General features: G+C 47.9%; 1 protein-coding gene across 8 annotated transcripts in view; it reads right to left on the bottom strand.

Annotated features, from left to right (window-relative positions):
* Positions 1 to 21,878, bottom strand: part of PPIP5K1 (diphosphoinositol pentakisphosphate kinase 1) — a 49,145-nt gene that overhangs the window by 5,299 nt on the left and 21,968 nt on the right. For 3 of the 8 annotated variants that reach the window (XM_050309729.1, XM_050309730.1, XM_050309728.1), the window contains 9 exons: positions 21,185 to 21,292; positions 19,823 to 19,939; positions 19,391 to 19,555; positions 18,191 to 18,281; positions 13,150 to 13,272; positions 9,289 to 9,351; positions 6,609 to 6,788; positions 649 to 786; positions 140 to 253 (listed from right to left, as the gene is read on the bottom strand). In XM_050309729.1, the coding sequence (XP_050165686.1) occupies positions 140 to 253; positions 649 to 786; positions 6,609 to 6,788; positions 9,289 to 9,351; positions 13,150 to 13,272; positions 18,191 to 18,281; positions 19,391 to 19,555; positions 19,823 to 19,939; positions 21,185 to 21,292 (1,099 nt within the window). The remainder of the gene's footprint in view (positions 1 to 139; positions 254 to 648; positions 787 to 6,608; positions 6,789 to 9,288; positions 9,352 to 13,149; positions 13,273 to 18,190; positions 18,282 to 19,390; positions 19,556 to 19,822; positions 19,940 to 21,184; positions 21,293 to 21,878) is intronic. The other 5 variants (XM_050309733.1, XM_050309731.1, XM_050309734.1 and 2 more) reach the window with 5 other exon arrangements.

The following is a 21,878-nucleotide window of genomic DNA, read 5'->3' as shown; positions in this document are numbered from 1 at the left end:
AACTAGAGAACAGATACAGATTAATCCAATAAAGGAGGAGGATTAAAAAACTGTTTTCAGCCAGATCAGTTCCCTGACCTTCACAAACTTCCCTCCCTCCCCACCACATTCACCGCAATCAAGAAGGTAGCACACTCACACCAAGGGGGCTTATCTGAACGCTGGCGCAATGGCAAAGAGGATGATGACAGGATTCGCTGGGACATAAAGGGGTCTCCTGGTATCTGGCTACCAATCATTGAATCAAACAAAGCTTCAAGAAAAAAAATACACAATCAGTAATATTCAGACAGACATAAAGGAACGGCTTGTAACCCAGCATCCAGGATCAGGTACTCTGGGAAGAGCTCAAGACTAGCCAAATCAGAGCCATGCTTGCCCATCAGCTCCTGGGAACATGAGGCTAAGATTTCCCACGCTGGAGTTTGCATCCACATCGCTGTAGTCACCAGCTACAGCCAGATCCATCTGATTACTTGTCTCCAAAGTAAGTGGCCTAGGATGGCTCTGACCCCTGGGCTAGAGCACTCTGGAACAGGTTCCAGAGACTGCGCTTATCTCCAGTCCTATCAGATTGATCTGTCCCCAGAATGTAAAAGACCCGGAGTGCTCCTTGCCTCTCCAGAGACAAGCCCACCTGACCAGTACCTGCAGTGGACTGGACGTGCGATTCGCTGCAACTCCTGCACACAGCTGTCAGGAACTCGTTGACCTGTCGCAAAGAGAGGGAGTTGTGCAGGGTCTCCAGGGGATAAATGGTGGGAACCATGGAACAGCCTTCAAAACCTAGAAGAGACCCAATCAGAAAATGAGTAGAGCAAACAGCAAGGTAAATCCATGCAGGAGCACTTCATGGCTGAAGGAGCTGGGCACTCTGGGTATCAAACAACAGCCACACTCAGGCCTCAGGTCACCTCTTCTAGGCCAAGAAAATCACCACGAGGCAATCCCATGCAATAATAGACCTGAAAGCAAGCGCCTGGGCACACATGGAGGGGAGAGGAGGAAATGTGTCTGCCAGCTGCCGCGTTTGCTGCAGAGCCTGTGACCCTTCTGCTGGCCTTGACGAGAGTTTGGCACAGTGCCCATGCTTAGGGAAGCCAAATAGAAACCGAGTGATGCTGACAAAATTTCCATTAAAGGGGTCGAAGTGCTGGAGGCCCCCTGCCTGGCACAGCCCCACCTCCCCACTGCAGGGAGCGTTCGCTGTGGCACCTCCCTCTCACAGCAGCCCTCTGTGCACCCCTGACACGCTGTGTCCCAAGGAGGGGATGGGCAATGAATTCTTTGTCCCCTTAACCAGACTTTGCTGCCAGCAAACCCAGAACAAGCAGATACCTCAGTGTGTAACAAACACTTAATCAGAGCTAAGCTGCAACACAACCATTCACAATAAATCCTTTGCTGCTCAAGCCAGCAGAGTGTTACAGCAAAGTATCTTCCTCTTCATCCCAGCTTCCCAGAAATGCCTTGTGGAACCAAACCACCCTGAACTGTCAGAGAAGCAAGGGAAAAACATATACCAAGAGGTGTATGGAATGAGCCCTCCTCCTGCTCTGCTGGCCTCAAGTTTAAAGGCCTCTCATCTCCTCAAGTTTGGGCTTCCCATTCTGTGACTCCCCAGTTCCCTCCAAGGAGCTCAAAAAGACCCTGGGAAGGAACTGGGTTTGTTTCTACAAAGAAGGGAAAATATTTTGAAATGCAAAAAGTAAAGGAGTTCTTGATGCAATCTGTGTTACGAATGCTGTCCAGCACACTGACAGGTTAGAACTGACTCCTGCAGCTTGGCAGCACCTCAGGAGAAGCCCTGGAGCACCTGTTTGCAAAGTGCAGTCAGTTGTTCCAGTTCCCTCCAGGACAGGCTGTTCCAATCCCCTCATCTAACCCAGTTCTGCAAGAAGCAAGGAGCATGAGCCAGTGGAGACGTTCACTGACATAGCAACTGCTGGAGATAAAAACCCCTCCAGAATCCACAAGGTTACCTATGCCTAACAACATAATTCAAGACAGGCAGGATAACAAATCCTTGGCTAGGATGCGGAATTGTAAGACACGGGAAAAAGATCACATTCTTCTGTTTGTTGATGAGAAGTCTTAAGAGTGGAAGTGCTGAGTAAGGAAGAATGTATGCTCATTATTTTTTCATAGGCCTCCTGGGAGACAGAGCTAAAGAAAAACGGTGAGGGCAAAACAAGTCATGGGAGATGGTTGTGGAGCAGTCCAGTATGAGGCTACTCTCATTTCACAACAGAATCTGGTTTGAGAGGAGTCAGGTGTTGGGGTCTGGAAAGAAAAAGAGAAGAAGTTTGAATATAACATAGGGCCAAGAAACATTCTTACAAGATACACTGGGGACACAGATGGGGATCTGAGTGCTTGGGTACCCCTTTAATAAGATGAGGAAATCAAAGGTCCAGCATTAGAGGAAACATTAGACACTGACACACAGCTGATGTGAAATGATATACCTGTACCCCCAAAGTGCCAGGTGCCTCTTGCACAGCTTTGCTCAGCACTGTAGCACTGAGCCACCCTTGAGCAAGCAGAGAAAACAGCCAAAGTTTCCCTTTTCAAGATGGATGACTATTGTGTTCAAAGAGCCCCTCTCCTTTGTGTATGGCAGTGCACTTCCCTGCACACCTCCTTGGACCTGGTGAGCTGCTGGGGAGAGGTCACCAGTGGCTTCACGCCCCCATTGCACAGCCAAGGCAGCAGCTATTGCTACGGACTGCAACCCTGGCGTGTCCCCAGTGAAGCCTCTGACCACTGTTGCACCACACACAGATAGCAAAGAATCAACACCTTTGGGAAGGGACAACAAAAACAAAATGTGAGAGCAAGCCATAGGAACCATCCCAGACTGACAGTCACCCTGTGCTGTCTGCACGGCCACTGCAGATGCTTGCCCAAACTCTTTTCCTGGGGCCTGCAGGGCAGGAGTCTGCAATGCAGACAACAGCATGAGAAATGGGACAGAATTCCACCCATTTTGTACCAAGTTTCATTTTTCATGTCATCCATGTTTGAGTACACCAGCTGCATTAGGGGCACAGAGGGCAATCCGTGTCCTCCAGAGTTGGGCTTGCCCTAAAGGCAGAGGCATGTGCCAGGGGTCTGCAGAGCTGAGTAGCTAAAATGAACCCCAAAGTCAACAGTCATTGTCTCTGGGCAAGGAGTACAGTACACCATAGCTATGTCTCCCAATTCTTTGTTCAGTAATAGGAAGAAACCATCAGTTAAAGAAAGCAAGATTTGGTTACAGGAATAACCTTGAGATACACAAGGCAGAAAAGTCTGCCTTGTGTTATTTTGGCTGTCCAAGGAGAGTGTGTGACGTGAAGGAGCAGCTATGGGTGAATCTTCCCTCTGAATCATAGTGCAGCAGTATCCTGATGCAGCTGCAGTGGAAACAGTACTGCCTGAAGAGCTGCTCTGAAGGTGAGAGCAGAGGTATGACCCAGGCAGAGAGTCACAAGGCTTGTTTTGACTCTCCCAGGCACACTGATGCCAAAGCTGAAGACCCACTCACTTTACAGCTGAGTTAACCATGTCCCAGTCTGAGCTCTTCTCCCCAGTGCTTCATGTCCTCAGCATGTGCCCGCTTTACTGCACAAGCAGAGAGTCTACTTGGTGTAACCCTGGGTTAGGAAGAATTCCAGATGTTCAAGGAAGGAATGACCCTCCCCTTAGAATAAGAGTGTTTTGGAGTTGCCTCATACTAACACTTCATAAGAGTATTAAGAAGATGATTTGGGTAGAAGGACCCTTTGGCAGAGATCATCTAGCACACTACACCACATAAAGCAAACAGAGACCTGCACCTGTCTCATATCATCCAGCTAAATCAGAGAATTCCAGGTTTCTAGGAGACTCCAGCAGGCAGTAGAACACACAAAATTCTTGTGAACAGCTACCTCTCAGCAGATGGCCTCAAAAGAGTCGTCATTAGACATTACTAAAATTTGATTAGCAGAAGTTGCTGAGTAGTAACTACTCAGGTCTCCAATTGAGAACTCTACACTGGAGTGGAGAGGGTGCCCTTTCCTTTCTGTTGGAGACCTCGGAAGCAAAAGGCAGACCAACGGCGTGTGGCACATCCCCAGAAGGTCTGTACTCCAAAGCTCTGCATGCCAGCTCTTGTGAAGAAGAACTTGTCCAGTCTCAGCACAGATGAAAGCACTCAGGTTCCTCTCTGACACGCATGGTCACTCCAGCTCTATTTTGCTGGGAAAACTCCAACATGCCACATGTATGTTGATATATGTTTATATATGCACACATGGTATGTACATGGACAAGGATTTTTGCTAGCCAGCATAAATTTAAGCCATTAGTTGGCCTGAAGGTCTATCCTAGCTCAGCATCCCTCTGTCGACAATGCCAGAAGTGGCTCAAATGAAGGAGTACAAGTCTATAAAGCACACGACTCTTCCCCAAGCAGTGCCCCAACCACCAGTGACCCATAGCTCAGAACTGCTCTGGACATGATGTGTCTCTTCCATGTTCTCCAGCCTCCCCTTGAACTCCTGTTAAGCTCCCAATGCCCCAGATACCATGGTAAGGAGTGTGGAACAAAACACTTCTGGCCAAAGTGTCTCAACTCACTTCATTAGAAACCTCCTTGCTCCTGGAACTCCATGAAACTGTGGATCTCCACCACGCTGCTATGACTACTGTTACAAACATCCTTTCCAGATTGCAAATTTCTACCTTTTTCACATTGTCCCAAGTGGTGATGGTCAGATCAGAGGCCTCTATTTTATATAGGAGTTTGGGGCTGTTTGTCCTTGTCATTGAAATTTATTTACATTGGACACCACCCGCTCGTTATCCCGGAGCCACTCTGTTTCTCCACAGCTGACCTTTGGTTCCAGTACCACGATAAATTCTTACCAACACGAACTTCACGCTATTCTTTTTCCTAGCTAGGACCACACAGGTTCCCAGACGTTACTTCAGGGCTCCACAGCTGATCTTTCCAATTACAGATGCCAACTGCATACTTTTGACTCATCGATTCTATCTAATTCATGTTTTCTTTGTGTGGATAGAAGTACAGTGGAAAGCCAAGAGAGAGAGGACAGGAGAATGCAGTTTTCACAAGGAGGAAACCTGGGCTGTCAGCTATGCCTGCTCAGAGAAGGGCCTCGGCAGGAATTCCAAACACGCCAATGAACTGTGGGCTTGATGAAACACTGAGAAAACTGCAAGAATGAACTCCCTGATGGCAGAGATTTGATTTCCACCTGGGATGGCTGCTGTGCTGGGTACATCAGGAGTATGTAACTCCTGGGTCTGACTGCATTAGGCCAGGCTGCACCTCCCAGCACCCTGCTGCAGCATTTGGGGTGTTGCTGCCCAAAGCACTGAGCTCATTTCCTCTCCCCACCTGAGCTCACAGCACACGGCAGAGACCTGCAGCAGGCGAAGCTCAGCCCTGGCTCTGGAGCAGTCCCCTGTGATTCAGCATCTCTTCCCCTGAAGCAATTACTGCTCCTCTTTAGCATCTGTTGCCAGGAGACCAAGAATTGTCCTAATTACATATGAAAAGCAACTGCTGTCTCCAAATTGCCTGCTTGACAGAAAGGGCTGTCTCAAAACAGACTGTGTAAGAAAAGTTCTAATCTTCTGGGCTCTGTAAAGTCCTGCTGCTTCACTACACAGAAGGCTGTACTGTCTGTGCCTCTTCCACCTGTGGGTCTGAATGGAAAATGGGGTCCATGCATCACACCAAACAGCTCAGCAAGCCGCATGCTCTGAGCAGCTTCTATGGTGCAACTAAATCTCAGCAGCCAATCCCAGCTCACTGCCCCACTCAGGGAGCAGCAATCCTTCCACCTGTGTGGTGGAAGAAGCTCCAAGGCCTCCATGCACCGGACTTCCAATCTGTGTCAGAGGTTGAAAAACATCAGAGAAACAGCAGCAAGTTTTGATTTATAACATCTGGATTCAATGCTCAAGTCGTCTACCTCTTCCCACCAGACATGACACACTGAGAGGCCCTATCAGGCAGGACAGATGCCATGCAGTGCAGCCACAGAAGCTGAGCTCTACCCTGTCTCAGTTTCTCTAGAAACAACACACCCACAAGCACTCACTGTCCCAGAATTTCCACAGCAATTTCACTCAGCATGTCACCAGCTGCAGCACCTACTTAACCTCTTCTTCCCATACTCTCACTACTCACTTTAGTTCCTCCATTACTAAGGTGACACCCCATGGTATCCCACCAAGACCTGCATGGGGCATCCTGCCAGCTGGGCATCCCGTTGGTAGGAGCTTAGCACCTACCCTGAAGGGAACTTAAGGGCTTACCCTAGCTAAAGGAAGGAGGCAACAATTGCCAAAGATGGAAAGAGCTGTTACAGCTACACAGGAGTGTGGACTCTCTGTGACACAGCACTGGCTCCATGTGGAAAGGCTCCTGCCTAAGGCTCCAAAACTGCTGGTACAACAGCACACACAGCTTGCTGCAGCAGCAGCCTAGAGACCTTGGGGATGCAGTGAGAGAAAGGCTTTCCTTTTTAGAAGCAAAGCATTCTCAAGCAGACAGTGGTCCCTGCTCAGCTACAAGAGCACGGGACGGAGGCAGCTGCAGCGTGCAGTACCGTAAAGACACTCCAAGTCATCCTGCCCTGAGATCAGCCAGCTCCTGAAGAGGCGCAGGTGGTAGGAGCACTGCTGCAGGTGATGGGCTAGGGTGGCATCCAGGGAGATGGTCCGGCTCGTGGCACAGTCAGAGGAAAAACGGCGCAGCAACTGGGCAACATGCTGGTGCTCCAACACATCTGGAGGAAAGGGGCCATAGAGAGTGAGAGGAGAAGGGTAGGTGCAGCTGGGGACAGAGAAGCTGTGGAGATGTGGGGATGTATCTGTCAGCACCAGGGCTGCTGGGTGAGAAGGACCCACACCACACAGTAAGCCCAATCCCTCCCGCAGTGAGCAGGTCAGGAATGCCCTTAGAGCTGTGTCCTCCCCAGCGACAGCAGGGCAGGCCAGCCTCCCTCCCGGCTCAGCCTTCGCCTGGCTGCAGCACAGGACAACGCCTGAACAGCGAGGCTTCATCTTTGTAAGTGGAAGTCTGACAAGTGAATAAATTTTAGGCCACATTCCAAGTCGAATATAGTTCAGGTTTGGCTAGATAGGAAGATCAGGCTCAGGCCCACACTCGCCCTCCCGCAGCTGAGATGAGAAATCCAAAATGCCAACAGAGCATTCAAGTCCTGCATTCAAGTGCAGCCAAACACCTCAGCACGTGGGACAGAGAGCAAATGACCCAGCATCAAATGAGCAGAGACTGTGCAAGGGACATGGGGGACAGCAAGGTCTGGCTGAGAGCAGAGTGCTGAGAGTGTGGAAGAACAGAGGGGCCTACAGAAGCGCTGACCTTCCCTCTAGACTCTGAGAACAGCCCTGTGCAATCTTCTGTGATATCCCTGCATGGCAGACAAGACACCAGCGTGCATGCATGTCTTCTCCACGTGCACAGCCTCAGGACGCACATCATACGCCCAAGATTCATGTGACCAGGGCATAAACCACCTGGCCTGACACTGTGCTTGGCCACTGCTGTGGCTCACCTGCCCCATTTCACCACACAGAGGCAGCTCTCCAGAAAAAAAAAAAAACAGACTCAGAGCTGGGAAGTTTTTGCATCCTCAGGTAAGTGGTTCATGTGGTTAAACATCCTTTCTGCTCAAAGCAGTGCCAAGCCTAGACCAAATATCCCTGACTTCAAGCTCGTACTTGCTGGACCCCGTCTTTGTTTTCTTGATTAAGGACCACTTTTCCATTAGAAATATTCATTGGGGTGTTTGGAAGAAACCTGATGCCCAGTTTCACACTATTAAATTTGGAGCATGGGCAGCTGCTTTGCAGTGTGACTTAGGGAAGGCTGGAGCTGGGTGCAAGCTTCGCAGGCAAGATAGAACAACACACCCTGCTGACATACACCACAGGAGCTCAGATGGTGTCCAGACATACAGACAAACAGAGCAGTTTTTTGGCCACTCTGGGAAAAGCAAATCCAAGCAAATGGAGAATAGATTCCCTCCAGTTATTTGAACCAGTAGAACCACAGTGAGCTGCCCTTTCACCTTTCATCCTTCCCAAAACAGTCTTCTGAATTTCATTCATCTTCCAGACCATACTGAGCAAGATGTCTTCATATTCACAACAAGACTGCAGAAGTTGCCTTGATCACGTAGGGCAAAAATACTTCACACGGTATCCTTCAGTGATCTGCTTTGGTTCCAACTCCTCTCAACAGCAGGAGGCATGAGGGGCAGAGCCATACCGGGAAACCTTTTTAAAAGTATCTGTGCAAGATTTGGAGAGTAAACACTAGTTCAAGCCACCTGCTGCACAGAGCTAGTGGTCTGTAACCTCATGGACTCCCACTTTTGAGTGTCAGGTTAGTAGCAACATGGAGCAGAGATAGTAAGTCAGCAGAAGCACTGGCAGACGTCCTTCACCAAGCCTTTCCAGAGCTATGGGCAGGATGGGGTGAAGCAGGTGACTGCACGATGCTGATTCCCTCCCACCTCAGGAGGGCAGCAGGCCCGAGCCAGCGCTGTCCACCAACAGCAGACAAAACTCTGGAGAGAAACCATTCCCATGTTGAGGTCTGCAGGAAAGGTGAGCCTACCTGTATCAACATCACCGTACTTGGAGGAACCACACAAACAGCCTAAAAGACAGGTTTGCAAATAGGAGGCCATGAGGCCACCAGTACTCCTGACATGGAACACCATGCGCAGAGGGAATGCTGCTGGCACCTCCTTCTCTCCCACCCTACAGTGGGCTCTTCCAGGTGACACAGAGCTGGGCTAAGGCTATCCTTGTTATCATCTTGTAAATCTGCAGTGCGGAAATGGAGGACCAAAGCTGCTGATGCTCTGGCATATGAAGTGGATATCACACCCCAATCCAGCGACAGTCTCCCCTGAGCCCCTACCCCCCTGAAAGGGAGAATGACAGAAGGCCTTAATGTCAACAGAGGAGTTAAAAGCTGCTTTAGCAGTCCACTCACAGAGCCACAGTTTTTGCTTTTTCACCTGGGACACAAAGACCCCTCAGGGGAGAGCAGAGGCACCACTGAGCAGTAACAGGATGAGTGAACACATTAGTCACAATGAGACAATGGGGGAAGGTGAAACATGTTTGGACACTAGATACACAGACAAAAAAACCACAAGAAGGTTGAGAGGAGAACATGTGCAGAGAGAACTGAACGTGAGCGTGGGGTTAGAAGTGTGAAGGAACGTCAAGTCAAGGAAGCAAACGTACCATTAGTCGGATGCTTTGCAAACGACACAGAAAATCGTTTTACGGCTGGCATAGACAAGAGCTCTGAGGAAATAAAAACAGATCATCTCAGTTAACAGCCTGCTTTGAACGATCTCCCTACCCTCATATGCTTGCAACTATCCTTGCAGGTTTGCCTTCCTGACCTCCACAACAGCGGCTCCCACTGGCACTGCAGTAGCACCTAAGACAATCCACCTGCGGGTCTGACTGAACTGCTCAGCCTCGTCACACTCTGCATCTCCCCATGCCCAGGGTCTCCCCTGACAATACAGAGACCTCAGCCACACTCTCAGTGACAGACAGCATCTCACACCTTCCCACTACACCAGGCTCAGTCCAGTGCAGGATGCAGCCAGGCCATACTTGCAGCCACCAGAGCACGCGACCAAGCAAGCAGCAGCACCACAGGAGGATCGTTCTCAGGATTTACCTCTGTCCAAAGAAAACAAACACCATTCTGCAGAGGGACTGAAGAGTTCTGACATAGGTACAGCTCAAAACATCTTCTTAATGCAAGTTACAGAGAGCTATTTATGAGTTTAAAGGTAAATCACCTGACTAGGGAAGAAACAGAAGATCCATGAAGACATGCCTCTACAGTTCTTTGCTCAAAGCATTTCAGTACAGGAGAGGCTTTGGGATACACCTGTCAGAGTGGTCCTCAGGCTTCTCCTGGCCATGTCCCAGGACAGGCCAAGCACTCCCATACAAATCACACATGAGAAAGACAGTGCAAGGACAGATACTGTGCATCTAACGGAGTGCAAACAATGGGCTTTAAAGGACATGGACTAGGCTCCATAAGGACACACAAAAAAAAAAAAAAGGTTGGAAACTTAATTTTATTCCCACTCTGGAAATTCCTCAGCTATCATGGAAAAGAATGGCCTGGATCAGACCATCTGTATCTGGAATTAATGTGAGACCCCAGCCAAGCATACCTTTTGCTGCTCTTTATGAACTTTTAGGAAATATTAGAAAACCCTTTTATTTCTCCTTCATGTTTCATGCATCCATTCTCTCTAGTCCATAAGGTCTGTATGCATATCCCCCTCACCAATGTACCAATTCATGCTCCGCAACCCCACTGCGCTCCTCTAGCTGCATCCACTGGCTTGGCCCAATTACGTATCTATACCAACTCTGACACTTGCTGCAATTTCATCCACCAGCGTAACAGCCCTAAAAACTGTTTTTCTTTCTTTAAAGTCAACAAACAGCATAACAACCTTCCCTACACACACAATCCCTTAGAGGTGTCCAAGCCCTAGAGCTGCAGTCAGCTGCTGACCATCTCCATCCCACCCCAACACTTCCTCTTGCCCTCAGGGCACAGCAACTGAAATGGCACTGACCCAGCTTATTGGGTCCCTGTCTTCAAGCAAGCCAGTTTCAAATCAACCATCCATGGACCTTCCCTCAGCTTGAGATTGGGATAACTTTCTGCTGAAGTGCTCCTTAGCCCTCTTCCAGCTCCAAGCAAAAGAGACTTCAGAAATAAGGGCCCTTGAAACTTCCCTGGAACAAGGCAAGTTCACATTGGTGAAGTGCTATTGGCCACACTCTGCACCTTGAAGCATCGCAGCCATGAAAAACTATCAAAGAGTTTATGCAAAGATGTGCTGCAGAATCTAAAAGCTTTTCAACATTACCAGCCCGATGAGTGAGGAAAAGGCGTTGAAACAAATGTCCTCCAAGCATCGGCTGTAGCTGCTGTGTCACTGACTGCATCCAGCTCTAGTGATGTTTGGTTTAAATTCCATTGTTCAGTATTTCACTGGTGCTCATTTAATCAGGAACATGTAAATCAAGGGCTCATTTCACATTCCAAACCACCTTACCCAGCAGCTAAAAAAAAAAAATGCCCTTCTGCCTCCTACTTATTTTCCCAAGCTCCCAACTCCTACCCATCAGTTGCCCTTATTGCAGCAAGGCGCTGGTAGCACAGGGTGCCAGGGCATGCCAAGGAACATGAAAACAGAGGTGTAACATCAAGCCAATAATTATGGGCTGTGTTAGTCACATGGCAGTTAACCAAGTCTGTCTTTTAGGTACTTGAGGGTACAGCTACATCTCAGCACACAATGACCTTGTCACTCAGTTTAGGCTAATGCAGCAGGACTACACTCAACCGTGAAATGCCCATAGCCAGCTGTAGGAACATTCTGTTACACAGCCTACAGACACAGGCAGCCCAGCACTAGGACTGAGCAGGTCTGTTCCATGTCCAGCTGGGCAAAGAGCAGTCTCTGATGCTTTTCCCTGAGAATCAGTGCTGTCTTGGGCTCCCACTCCTTGCAGAGTTAGGAAAGTACAGCAGCCACGTCCTTTGCTGGCCTTTCTAGCAGCTCCCCTATGACTCACACCCCGGTCTTATGCTAAACACCATGAGCTTATTCTGTGACATGTGAGTAGCCAGCACTTGATGCCTGGGCAGCTCAGACTGGTACAGTGATGCTAAGATTGCTCCCACATCACCCTCCCTGTCACTGTCACTCACAGCCCACTGTATGCCAGGGAGTGCCCTGAGGAGGCGAGAACCAGCTCAGTTTTCTCTTACACAAGTAAGGCAGCACAGGAAGCCAGTGTACATAACAGCACTCAGGGGGTTCCAATAGGGCCGAGAATTGGACAACATCTTTCCACCATGATTTGCTAGGCCATTTTCCTTGCCTCAAAACTGGACAAAAATTCAAATGAACCAACCTTCTGTTTTCCCCAAATTACTGCCCTACTCCTCTCCCCACCTTGTAATCCACCAGTGTTAGTGTCCATTATGATCCTAATTAGAAAGGCACTCACGTTCTGTATTGATTAAAACACCAAAAGAAAAAAGATGAGATATCCAAGACACATGCTTTTACATCCATTCAGATCAGTGGTACAACATCAGGTGGATTTCCAACGTGGTCACAGCATGCTGTGCAGACCCTGTCCACAGAGCTCCTCAGCTCAGTGTCCCAAAAAATGGTATGTGAATCAGTAATTACAGTCTGAGTGCCTTTCCTATTGGGACCATAATGGACACCTGCAGTTGTGCATTACACCTTCCAACTGCTCCAGGACAGCTCAGTCTCTCCCTGTGCCCCAATTTCCTTGCAAGTAACAACCCTCTGCTGCTCTCTGTGCATGGCACCAGTGCTGGCAGGATAGGGCATAGTTGCAGCACCTGCATCCATGGGCATCGGGCAACGCTCACACCCACGGCCCAAGTGCCTTCACCAGATTGTCTTGCTGACCTTCCTGGCAGTTTCTGCACAACTGCACAGAAACTAGACTTTCCAGTCCTTCTGCAGTATTTCACACAAGCAGCCCACTTACCTCAAGCCTTTCAGATATATTGCCCTTGCTTCCTGACAGCTACCTCAGTCTCTGCTGCGTGCCCAGCCTCACTCTAGTGTCCTTCTTATCCATGCCCAAGTATATCATTCTGCCTTTGAGACAGTTCCATCTTCTATAGGGCAAGGATTACTGCTCCAAAAAGAGCTTCATTTAGCATCAGCAAGATCACCAAGGTAAGCAAGCTGATGTGATCTCCTGGATTTCCATACCAGGACAAACCTACTCAACATTTGGACCAATAAATCCCCATTCATAACAGCGAGTAGTATTAAAATGTCAGACCAAAGTCAGACCCCAGCAAAAACACCCATCAGCCTAAAACTCCTCTCACAGTGTCTGTCCTACCATGCACCACAATTTCTTGGGATATCGTAAATTCCTTACTGTAGGTGCAGTGAAAATACACATTCAGCTGTCACTATTTTCAGCAGTCCAAGTCTGTGCCACAGGATACCAACGTCCACAAAGTACCACCCTGCTGCCAGGGAACACACATACCGTCTTTGTATGTCAGGCTGCTGGCAAATTTTTTGCCATGGCTGCGTGCGTAGTCCTGGAGGTTGGGGGCACTGGAGGAGCCTCCCAGCACATTGGTGCTAAACAGCCCGGTGCACTGTGATCCTGGAAAGGCAGGGAAGGTGTTAGTATCACATATCCACTGCATGCAACTACAGAAAAGCAGGGTTAGTCCAAGGATGAAGAATGAACTGGTCGCTTTCTAAGCAATCTCAGGAAAAAAACATGATGCTGGGAAGCACAGGGCGGCAAAGTTCTCCAAAGTTCTAAATTCCATAGTGCCAAATGGTAGCCCAAAGCTCAGCACCAGGAAAGTTCCTAACTCCATCCAGGAGTTTAATTCTGTTTGGCTTTCTTGCCTTGACCTAGGAGAAACACCTTTACTCCCTTCAGTCAGCAAAGCTACACACTGATGTCAGAGCAGTCAGGATGCCAAACTGCTGATGTTCCTGTCATAGGGCTTTATTGCTCTGCTCTTCTGCTCTTTCTCTTTGGAAAGCTGCATTTCCTGTAGGACACCAAGGAGAGAAAAGGACTGTCTGATTTGTGGATCAGCCAATGTGAACAAGCAAGGAAAAAACCACGAATAGAGAGCTTGCTTTCACAAGCTGATACTTCACAGCTGCTCAGTCATGTCTCACTGCTTCAGCATAGGTCCACCTGGTCCATGAACAAGCCTTGCAAAGCACCAGATATGCATGCACCGCGGAATTCTACCCACCCTGTGTCAAGGAACATGAGGTGCAAGATGGAGGGCAACCTAAGTCCTGTGGTTTTGGTTTTGCCAAAGCACAGTGTTTTGCAGACTGACTTGACTTTGTGTGATATTTAAGGAACAGCAGGCATTTGAAACAGGATTCTTTCAACTGACTGAGGAAAACAATTGTGAGACAAAACCCTATTATGGGCCAGATACAGCCACTGATTGGCTGCAAATTCTTCGCTAAACGGTCTTGCATTCTCTACTCAGAATACCAGCTGCTAAAACCAACATTACCCACTACATATAAAATGCTTCCAGAAAAAGACAGGTTGATCTGGTTCCACCTTGTCTGCCAAGGTAAAAAAACCTGCCACACTGCTTATTAGTATTTATTGGAACAGTGCAACTATTACTACTGTGAAAGAGATCCTGCCTACATTGGAAGCAGTTCTTGATTCTAAAATACTGCATCATATTTTGGTTGGAAGGAGCCTGAAGCTTCCTTCCCAATGCCCCAGCAGGACTAATTCAGGATAATCTTGCTAGTGTTTGTCCAGTCAAGTTTCGATATTCCCAAGAAAGGAGATTTCACCACCTCTCTCAGCCCCTGCGCCAGTATCTGGCACATTCATGGTGGGTGAAAAATTTGTTCCTCCTAGCTAACTGGAATTTCTCCTGCTGCAACTTGCATCTGTTGGTTCTCAACTGACCAGCATGGGCTTTGGGGATAGTCTGTGTCCCTCCCCTCTGCAACGTGCAATTTAGGTGGTGGAACAGCATTAAGGTCTCCACTCCCCACAGGTTCTGCTCTGAACAAGCCCTGCTCCCAGCCTCTCCTCCAATGTTGTGTGCTCCAGCCCCATCTACCTCCACTGCCCCTTAGTGGGCTCACAACCCTGACACTCACACCCTCCATGCCCCAGGGAGCCCAGGGCAGGACAGAAGAACTTCAGGCACACCTCTCTCACAAGAGGTGAATAGTAGAAAAGAGCCAAACCCCTCAGCTTGATGGCTGTACTCCAGCTGATGAAGCCAAGCATGCTATCAGCCTTCCCTGGTGTGAGGACATGCTGTTGACTCACATCCACTCACTGCTTTTTGGGCCCCCAGCTCTGTCTCTGCAAAGATCCTTTAGCCAGAGTTCTTTGGAGAAAACACAGAGATCCTGAGCAGTGAGCTGTTCACACCTAAGCTCAGCCTGAGCTGACCATCTGCTCCCAGGGTGACCGAAAGCATTCTCACAGCACTGAACTACAGCTGCTCCCACATGGTGACACTGCTGGTGGCTTTCCACAGCACAGACTAGCACAGACAAAGAACTCTTGCCTGCAGGGTCATGGGTACATAAGCCTTAGAAAATTTCCTTCTTATGTCTTAAATTGATGCTGAATGTTGACTCAGCATGAACTGGAATCTGTCAGAATGCAAACGAAGTTTTGTCATGCAGAAGGCAGGATGATGCTCCCAATTGCTCTTCCAGGCTTAAAAACAAACAACAGCAACAAAACTCACTCATGACTCATTTACTGGAAGATAAAAACGGAACATCAGATTTCTAGGACTTTCTATCTTGAGCAACCTTGTGCCACTAATCATTAAGCTGAGGATACCCCAGTGTTTCTGCTGCTCTGCTGCAGACAGAGGCATTTTGCTAGTGCCCTTAAGCCAGAAGAGAGTCTTCAAAGATGACTGTATGGACAACAGCAATCATCTACAGTGAACTCCAGGAGACCACTGTACCCAAAGTAACTAACCACACACACACAGAGTCCCACACCCTAAAGAACATAAAGGTCATTTGGATTTAAATATATCAGCACTTGCTAGAAATTACTGTATGTGCTGGATCTTTAATTTCTACATCTTCATTTGATGTTTCAGATGTTTCAAAACAGACATCCTTGATTTTGATTTTCTTCTGGGAGTCTCAGCATAAAGCTTCATGCCACTGGCAGTGCTCAGCCAGGAGTGATTTTATCCCATTTTGAAGCGTTCTTGCAAGCAAAGAAAGGCCCCGAAACTTCCCTGGGCTTCTCAAGCTTGAAGCATACACACTATGGCAAACAATCCACAACAATGCACTTGATGCTGCCCAGAGAAAGTGGCACACTCCAAAGCACAGACAAAGCAAGCTGCAGCCACCCCTTTTCCAGAGATTTCAAGGGAATTTTTTAAATGACAGTAGAGGCACCATTTCTGGCAGGTATGGCAGCAGGGCTATTGCAGGAGCTCTGTCCTCCTCCCTGTTCCTACATGCCTACACATACAAGATTATACCTGGACAGACACTCCATTTTCCAGAGATAACGACAGGCAGGCACTGACAAGGTCAGGCAACGTTCAACAGGAGGTATATTCAACTTCAGAAAACTCAGAAAACAGCAGGTAGTGCCTGAACGAGGCCCCTCACAGCACAGCTGTTGAGACAAGTATTAAAGTAAAAGTTCAAGCTCCAGTGAGTTCTGTATTCTCTCTCACAGAGAGAATACATTTGAAGTCCTACAGGGAGAAGAAATTAGATTTCTAAAAAACAAGCAGGAAAGGAATCAGGAAGATTCCTTGAAGAGCTTGACTTGTGCAGGTAAAGAGGCATCGTTCTTCGTAACAGGCCTCAGGTTAAGAGAAACTCACAGAAACACAGACATCCTCATCACCAAGGGTTGTGCAAGCTGGTGTGGCACCACAGGTCTCTCCTGCTCAATCCTTCTGTGCCTGCTGCTAGGAGGTTCTACAGAGGAGAATGATGGCTGGGCTGAGTATCCAGTTGGAGGTCTGTGTCACAGATCAGGTCTATCAATTCCTACTCAAGGTTTTCTCTCTGCAGAGTTTCAGTCAGAAGACTGACCAGCACAGGCTTCCCAGCAAGGCATGTCAGGCTAGAACCTGAAATTAAACCTGCTGGGTTCACATTTCAAATTTTGTTGTCTTCTCTCTTGTCAAAACAGATTCCTCTGAAACATGGAAAAAGCTGTAGTCCAAGGGCTGTAATATCTGCTTTCCAGAGCACAGGCCTTCCGGTACTCACACATCCAAACAGTAAAAACAGTTTGATGTACTTGGTTGTTCTCCAAACAGATGCACCTCCTTGACTGTGTGCCATCTCAGAAATTCCCATATTGATTCATATGGACTCACAGAATACCCACAGGTTTCTTCAAATCTAAGCAAGGCAGTCTGTCACAGCTCACTGAATCCCACAGTGGGGCTGGGAAAGGCAGAAATAAGTGAAATAACACATTCAAAACCCACCATCGCCAAAGTTATTGTGCCTTTATGAAAATAATATGCATTGGTCATTCCTATTTAGATTTTTCCAGCTTGCTGGGAGCATAGCGGTCACACTCCAGGCATACTTCCTAACCACTTAGAAGAAAATTTGCTTTCCTTGTTAAGAATTAGCTTCCAAAGAAGCAGCTTGTTCAAAAGTGACAAAAAAATGATCTTGGCTGCAGGTTGTCCATACAACAGAGTAAAGAACTGATGACTCAGAACTGCTGCAAGTCTGCAGCCATGCCACAATGCTAAGATGGTTTTAGAGAAAAAGAAAGTGGGCATGACTTGGGCATTATCACCTCCTATCTGCAAGACTCAGGCTGCACAGCCACCTCTGAACCTCATGACAGCAAAAAAGCTTTTGAGTTTCCAAATAGACCTTGCTTTAGCAAAAATATTTCAGGAAGAATTTCAACTATTCAGAAATAGTTCAGGTTAGGATGACAGGGAATGGAACTAGCAAGGACCGGCACAGAATACCAAGTGCCCCAAAATATTCTCTTCCACTGGCTACCATGAGAAGAATGGGTGACCAGGGACTCCAGCTCAATTAGAGGGTTGCCAAACACCTTGCATTTGACACATCTGTTCCATACAGTGGATCTTTATGAAGCAAAGGCAGAAATAGAACAGTCCCACCTGAAGAGCAGTTTTGCACATAAACTGCTGTTTAGCAGAACAGAAAGCATGCTCGTTCTCACCTAAAATCATTTCTTCCTAATAAGTTCAGAAATGGTGTAACAAATGAGAACATCAGAGAAGCAGAAGGCCAGCCTGCAGATAGGCAGTTTGCCCTGTTCCTCCCATACTATAAAGGATGAAAAGTGCGTCTTTTGTTCCTACCAGCTGAAGGAGAAATCATATACAAAAAGAAATAACACTAAGACAGTCTCTACAATGGTCTCAACAGTAACACTGAGAGAAGACATAAAACACACGGAGACATACAAGGAACTCAAGCCAGACGTGTATGTGGAGAGACAGGCTGATGCCCACGGAAATACAGAGGTACAGGTGAGCAGGCTGGTTACAGGTCAAGTACAGTACCTAAGCCACTTTGCTTCATCTCAGAAGACTGCCTGGAATATGTGCTGAAGAGGCGATAACCTCCTGATTTGGAAGAAGATTCAGATAGCACCTGCAAAGATAGACAATGTAATCAGTGTTGTGCTCCAACTTACCCACTGCTCTCAAAAGCCTTTATACTTCAATTGAAGGTAAAGAAAGGTATGTCTCTTCCATAGAAACACCATTTTCAAGAAGCACAAACGTACTCATATGCTAAGATTGTGACAGTGAATGCTCAATTTTAATTTCCAGTTTGTGTTGGCTTGTGGAACAGTGGAGATTTGAAAAGCACAAAGGGACTCATGCAGTGAGCTCCTTGTCTCCCAAGACTCTTGCTGGGATCACTGAGACACAGACTTTCTCTTTAGCAGCAGGAAATCATATCCTGTTCAACTTAGTATGTTAAACATAGCCGGTTACAAAAAGCCTCTGAATGCTGTGCACAGAGGTGATAACACTCATCACTGGAAGTGAGCTAACAAATATCTCAAACCTTAACTCTGCTTTCACTGGTTCAGAAAACTGATGGCAAAAATGCCTGTGAAATCCCTCCAAAAGGAGGGACAATTCCAGAGCACTCTAAAGGTGACAGTCACATGCTGACTGTGACACTGGCCTTGTGACATGGAACACCCAGGAAGGGGAGAGGCTAGAACAGTAAAATCAATTTTGTTACTCCAGTAGATCAGCAAATGGGACATTTGTAAACCCTGACAGTTTTGACACCCTGGATGAACCCATCATTAAGCAGGGACCCCTGATCAGCATGAGATCTTAGATGGGAGAGAAGAACGAGAAACATGGAACTGACTTTGTGAGAGGCAAAGGACGGAGCCTAAGGGAAGGCAGAGATGTCACCATAGCTAGGTTATGAGGTTGCATGTAATCTCATAGCTGGCTACATCAGTGCCTCTACAGAGCATGTAATCCAAAAAATTCTTGTGTTTCCCAAGCATTTCCTTACTTCCTCTTCCTCATCAGTTCCTCTAGCCTGTGCTCCCCCTCTCCTTCCTCAATGGGGAGGATAGAGGTCTGCTTTCCGCAACATCCTTCTTTACCTTCTGCAGATCCTTCCCCAGCATCATCTCAGACTCTGACATGTCAAAAGGAATACCAGGAAACCAAAACCAAGCAAAAGGCCTTTGTTAGAACAAGGAAGGGTGCCCGTGACATGATTACCTCCATGGACCCTGTCTTCCGGTTCCTGATCAGTGGCGACCTTCGCTGGATGCTGACCGGCTCAGAGGGCTGTGGGGATTTCTGCTGAGCATGGTCTGGCTCATCGCTGCCCTTCTCCTTGGAGAGGTCCTCCAGGCTGCCTTGGTCGGCCTTCTTGTCCTCGTTCTGCCATAAGGAGACACTGATGCCTACAGGCACGTGGCCTTTGCCAGAGCTGCCCTGCATCAGTTTCAGATCTCTGCTGAGCTCTGGAGGCACTCGTGGGCCCAGCAGCCCCTGATGAACCAGGACGGGGCAGGGACATGACCCACCAGCTGCCTGTGGGCAGGGGAGAGCAGCCAGCAAAGAACGCGCTGCAGTAGGGTCGGGTAGAGCAGGACAGCACCCAAGGGTCTCCTGGGGCCGGTGGCCCCCACCCAGGTGTCTGCTCACCTCTGCCGAGGCCGGCCGAAAGCCAAATCCTGTGGGCACGTTCCTGTCCTCCTCGCAGCCTTTGACACCAGGGCTGAAATGCAGCTCCACATGGAAACGCTCCTCTGAAGAGGGGTCCTGTGAACACACAGCACAGGGAATAGGTAAATAACCAAACCCAGTTTATCCTACCATCAGCACAGGCCAAGGTCCCACCCTGCCATGCCAGCCAGCACGTTTCCCAGGCACATCCTTTGGAGGGAAAGCAGAAGCAACGAGAAACCAAAAAAAGAATGGCTCCAGATTTGTCTCATCCAAAAGGACAGCCCTGATCAGCGCACAGCTGAGGCATTCAGGCTGCTGTCATTTTGGAACAACAGCCACAGAGGAGTAAAACAGAATTGAGCTCTATGTGTATATATATACATGGCCCTAAACCCCAGCCCCTCACAACCCACTCCTGCTGTAAACCCAGCACAGTGGTGGGACAGGAGGAAACTGGGTCTCTCCTAGACCTTCAGTCAGGCTGTTCCAAGACTGAAGTAACTGTCTAATATTATTTTTTCATTAAGCTTTTTTTAAGGAAGCTAGAGTTTTTACAGTATCTGGCACTAATTACATAAAACCAAAAGTTTCACCATCCTGACTGATTGACAGATCCACACCACTCCTGAGAGCTCGTCAGACTTTTTTTCTGACAAGTAGAACTTCTACCATTAGAAGCCCACACTAGCTCTGTGAATACAAGGCTCTAACTGTATATGGTGTGAGGAAGGGGCTTCTCCCCTCACCACTACAACCTCCTGCAGCACAGAGCTGAGTCACAGGGTCTGGGGATTAGGATGTGCAGTTTGGTGCCATACCTACTTACAGTTACCACCATCAGCTCCCACATTCTAAATGTTTATTAAATGATTCTCTTTATTTCCTGAAGAAACCAGTATACACTTCCCTAACTATACCAGTACACTTAAAATAATAAAAAGTTTATGCACGTGAAATTTCTGGATATTTTCTAGAAATATGTCAAAAACACAGTCAAATATCACTTGCTTTTACTTATTTTTTCCTACTGTTTATTTGCAATTAATATTGAGAAGCAGCAAGTAATTTTGCACTAGGAAATGCTTTAAAATAGCTGGTATTGATCACATAAGTTTGGTGTTACTGCTCAGAGTGACATTCTGCTTACATGTAACAAGCGTTAACTTGGGTCACTGCCTCCCACTTAAAACCAAAAACTAGCAGTTGCGTTAATGATCCATCTGTCTTTGTTCACAAGTGTAGAGAGCTCAGGTTACAGACTTCCAACTGAACTCATCTCTGGGGACTGTGCCTGGCATCATGGCTGGAAGCATTTTATCCTACAGCTCTATCCCTCACCTTGTTGTTGTCCTCGTAGAGCATGATAACAATCTGGGTCATGTAGTTCAGCTCTGAGATAGCACTCAAATAGTCCATGGCTCTCTTCCACTGCTGGTCTTTGTTTTCCTGATATATACACATAAACAGTCGCATGGGGTAAGCAACAGCAGACACCTTGCAGCATTCAGTGAAATGGGACTGAGAGAGTTCCTCTCTCCACAAGGTAACAACATTGTCAGGACAAAACCACCTTGCTCAACTTGCATGAAGGGATGACCTTGCAATGAGGTGGGGTGCTTGCAGCGAGGAGAAGCTGCACAGAGGAACACTACAGCTGCCCACACCACCCACGTGCAGATCTGAGCTGCAAGCCCCTGTGCCTTGCTGATTTGGAGACAAGCAGAGCCCATAGCGGTTCCCAAACACAGCCATTCTCAAACAACAGAATGGACCACAAGGGATGAACTTGTGCTAAATAAGGGACAAAGTGAAATGCTTTTACCTCATGCTGAATGAGAAATCTAGAGACACACGTGGGCTCTGCAGAGCAGGGCAGCCCACCCCTCACTGCCTCCCCACACTGCCAGAGAATAGCCACACCTGAAGTGCCACTCATGATGCTGCAGAGCATCTCACCATCTTAAAGGACATGAACTGAACCCCTGTGGTACAAACAAAAACAGATGCAGCCCAATATGCCTGCACTGGCAAC

The sequence above is a fragment of the Myiozetetes cayanensis genome, unplaced genomic scaffold, assembly GCF_022539395.1.
Source record: "Myiozetetes cayanensis isolate MyiCay16 unplaced genomic scaffold, myiCay2020 scf14, whole genome shotgun sequence".
Lineage (NCBI taxonomy): Eukaryota > Metazoa > Chordata > Aves > Passeriformes > Tyrannidae > Myiozetetes > Myiozetetes cayanensis.
This window is presented reverse-complemented; position numbering and strand designations above follow the sequence as displayed.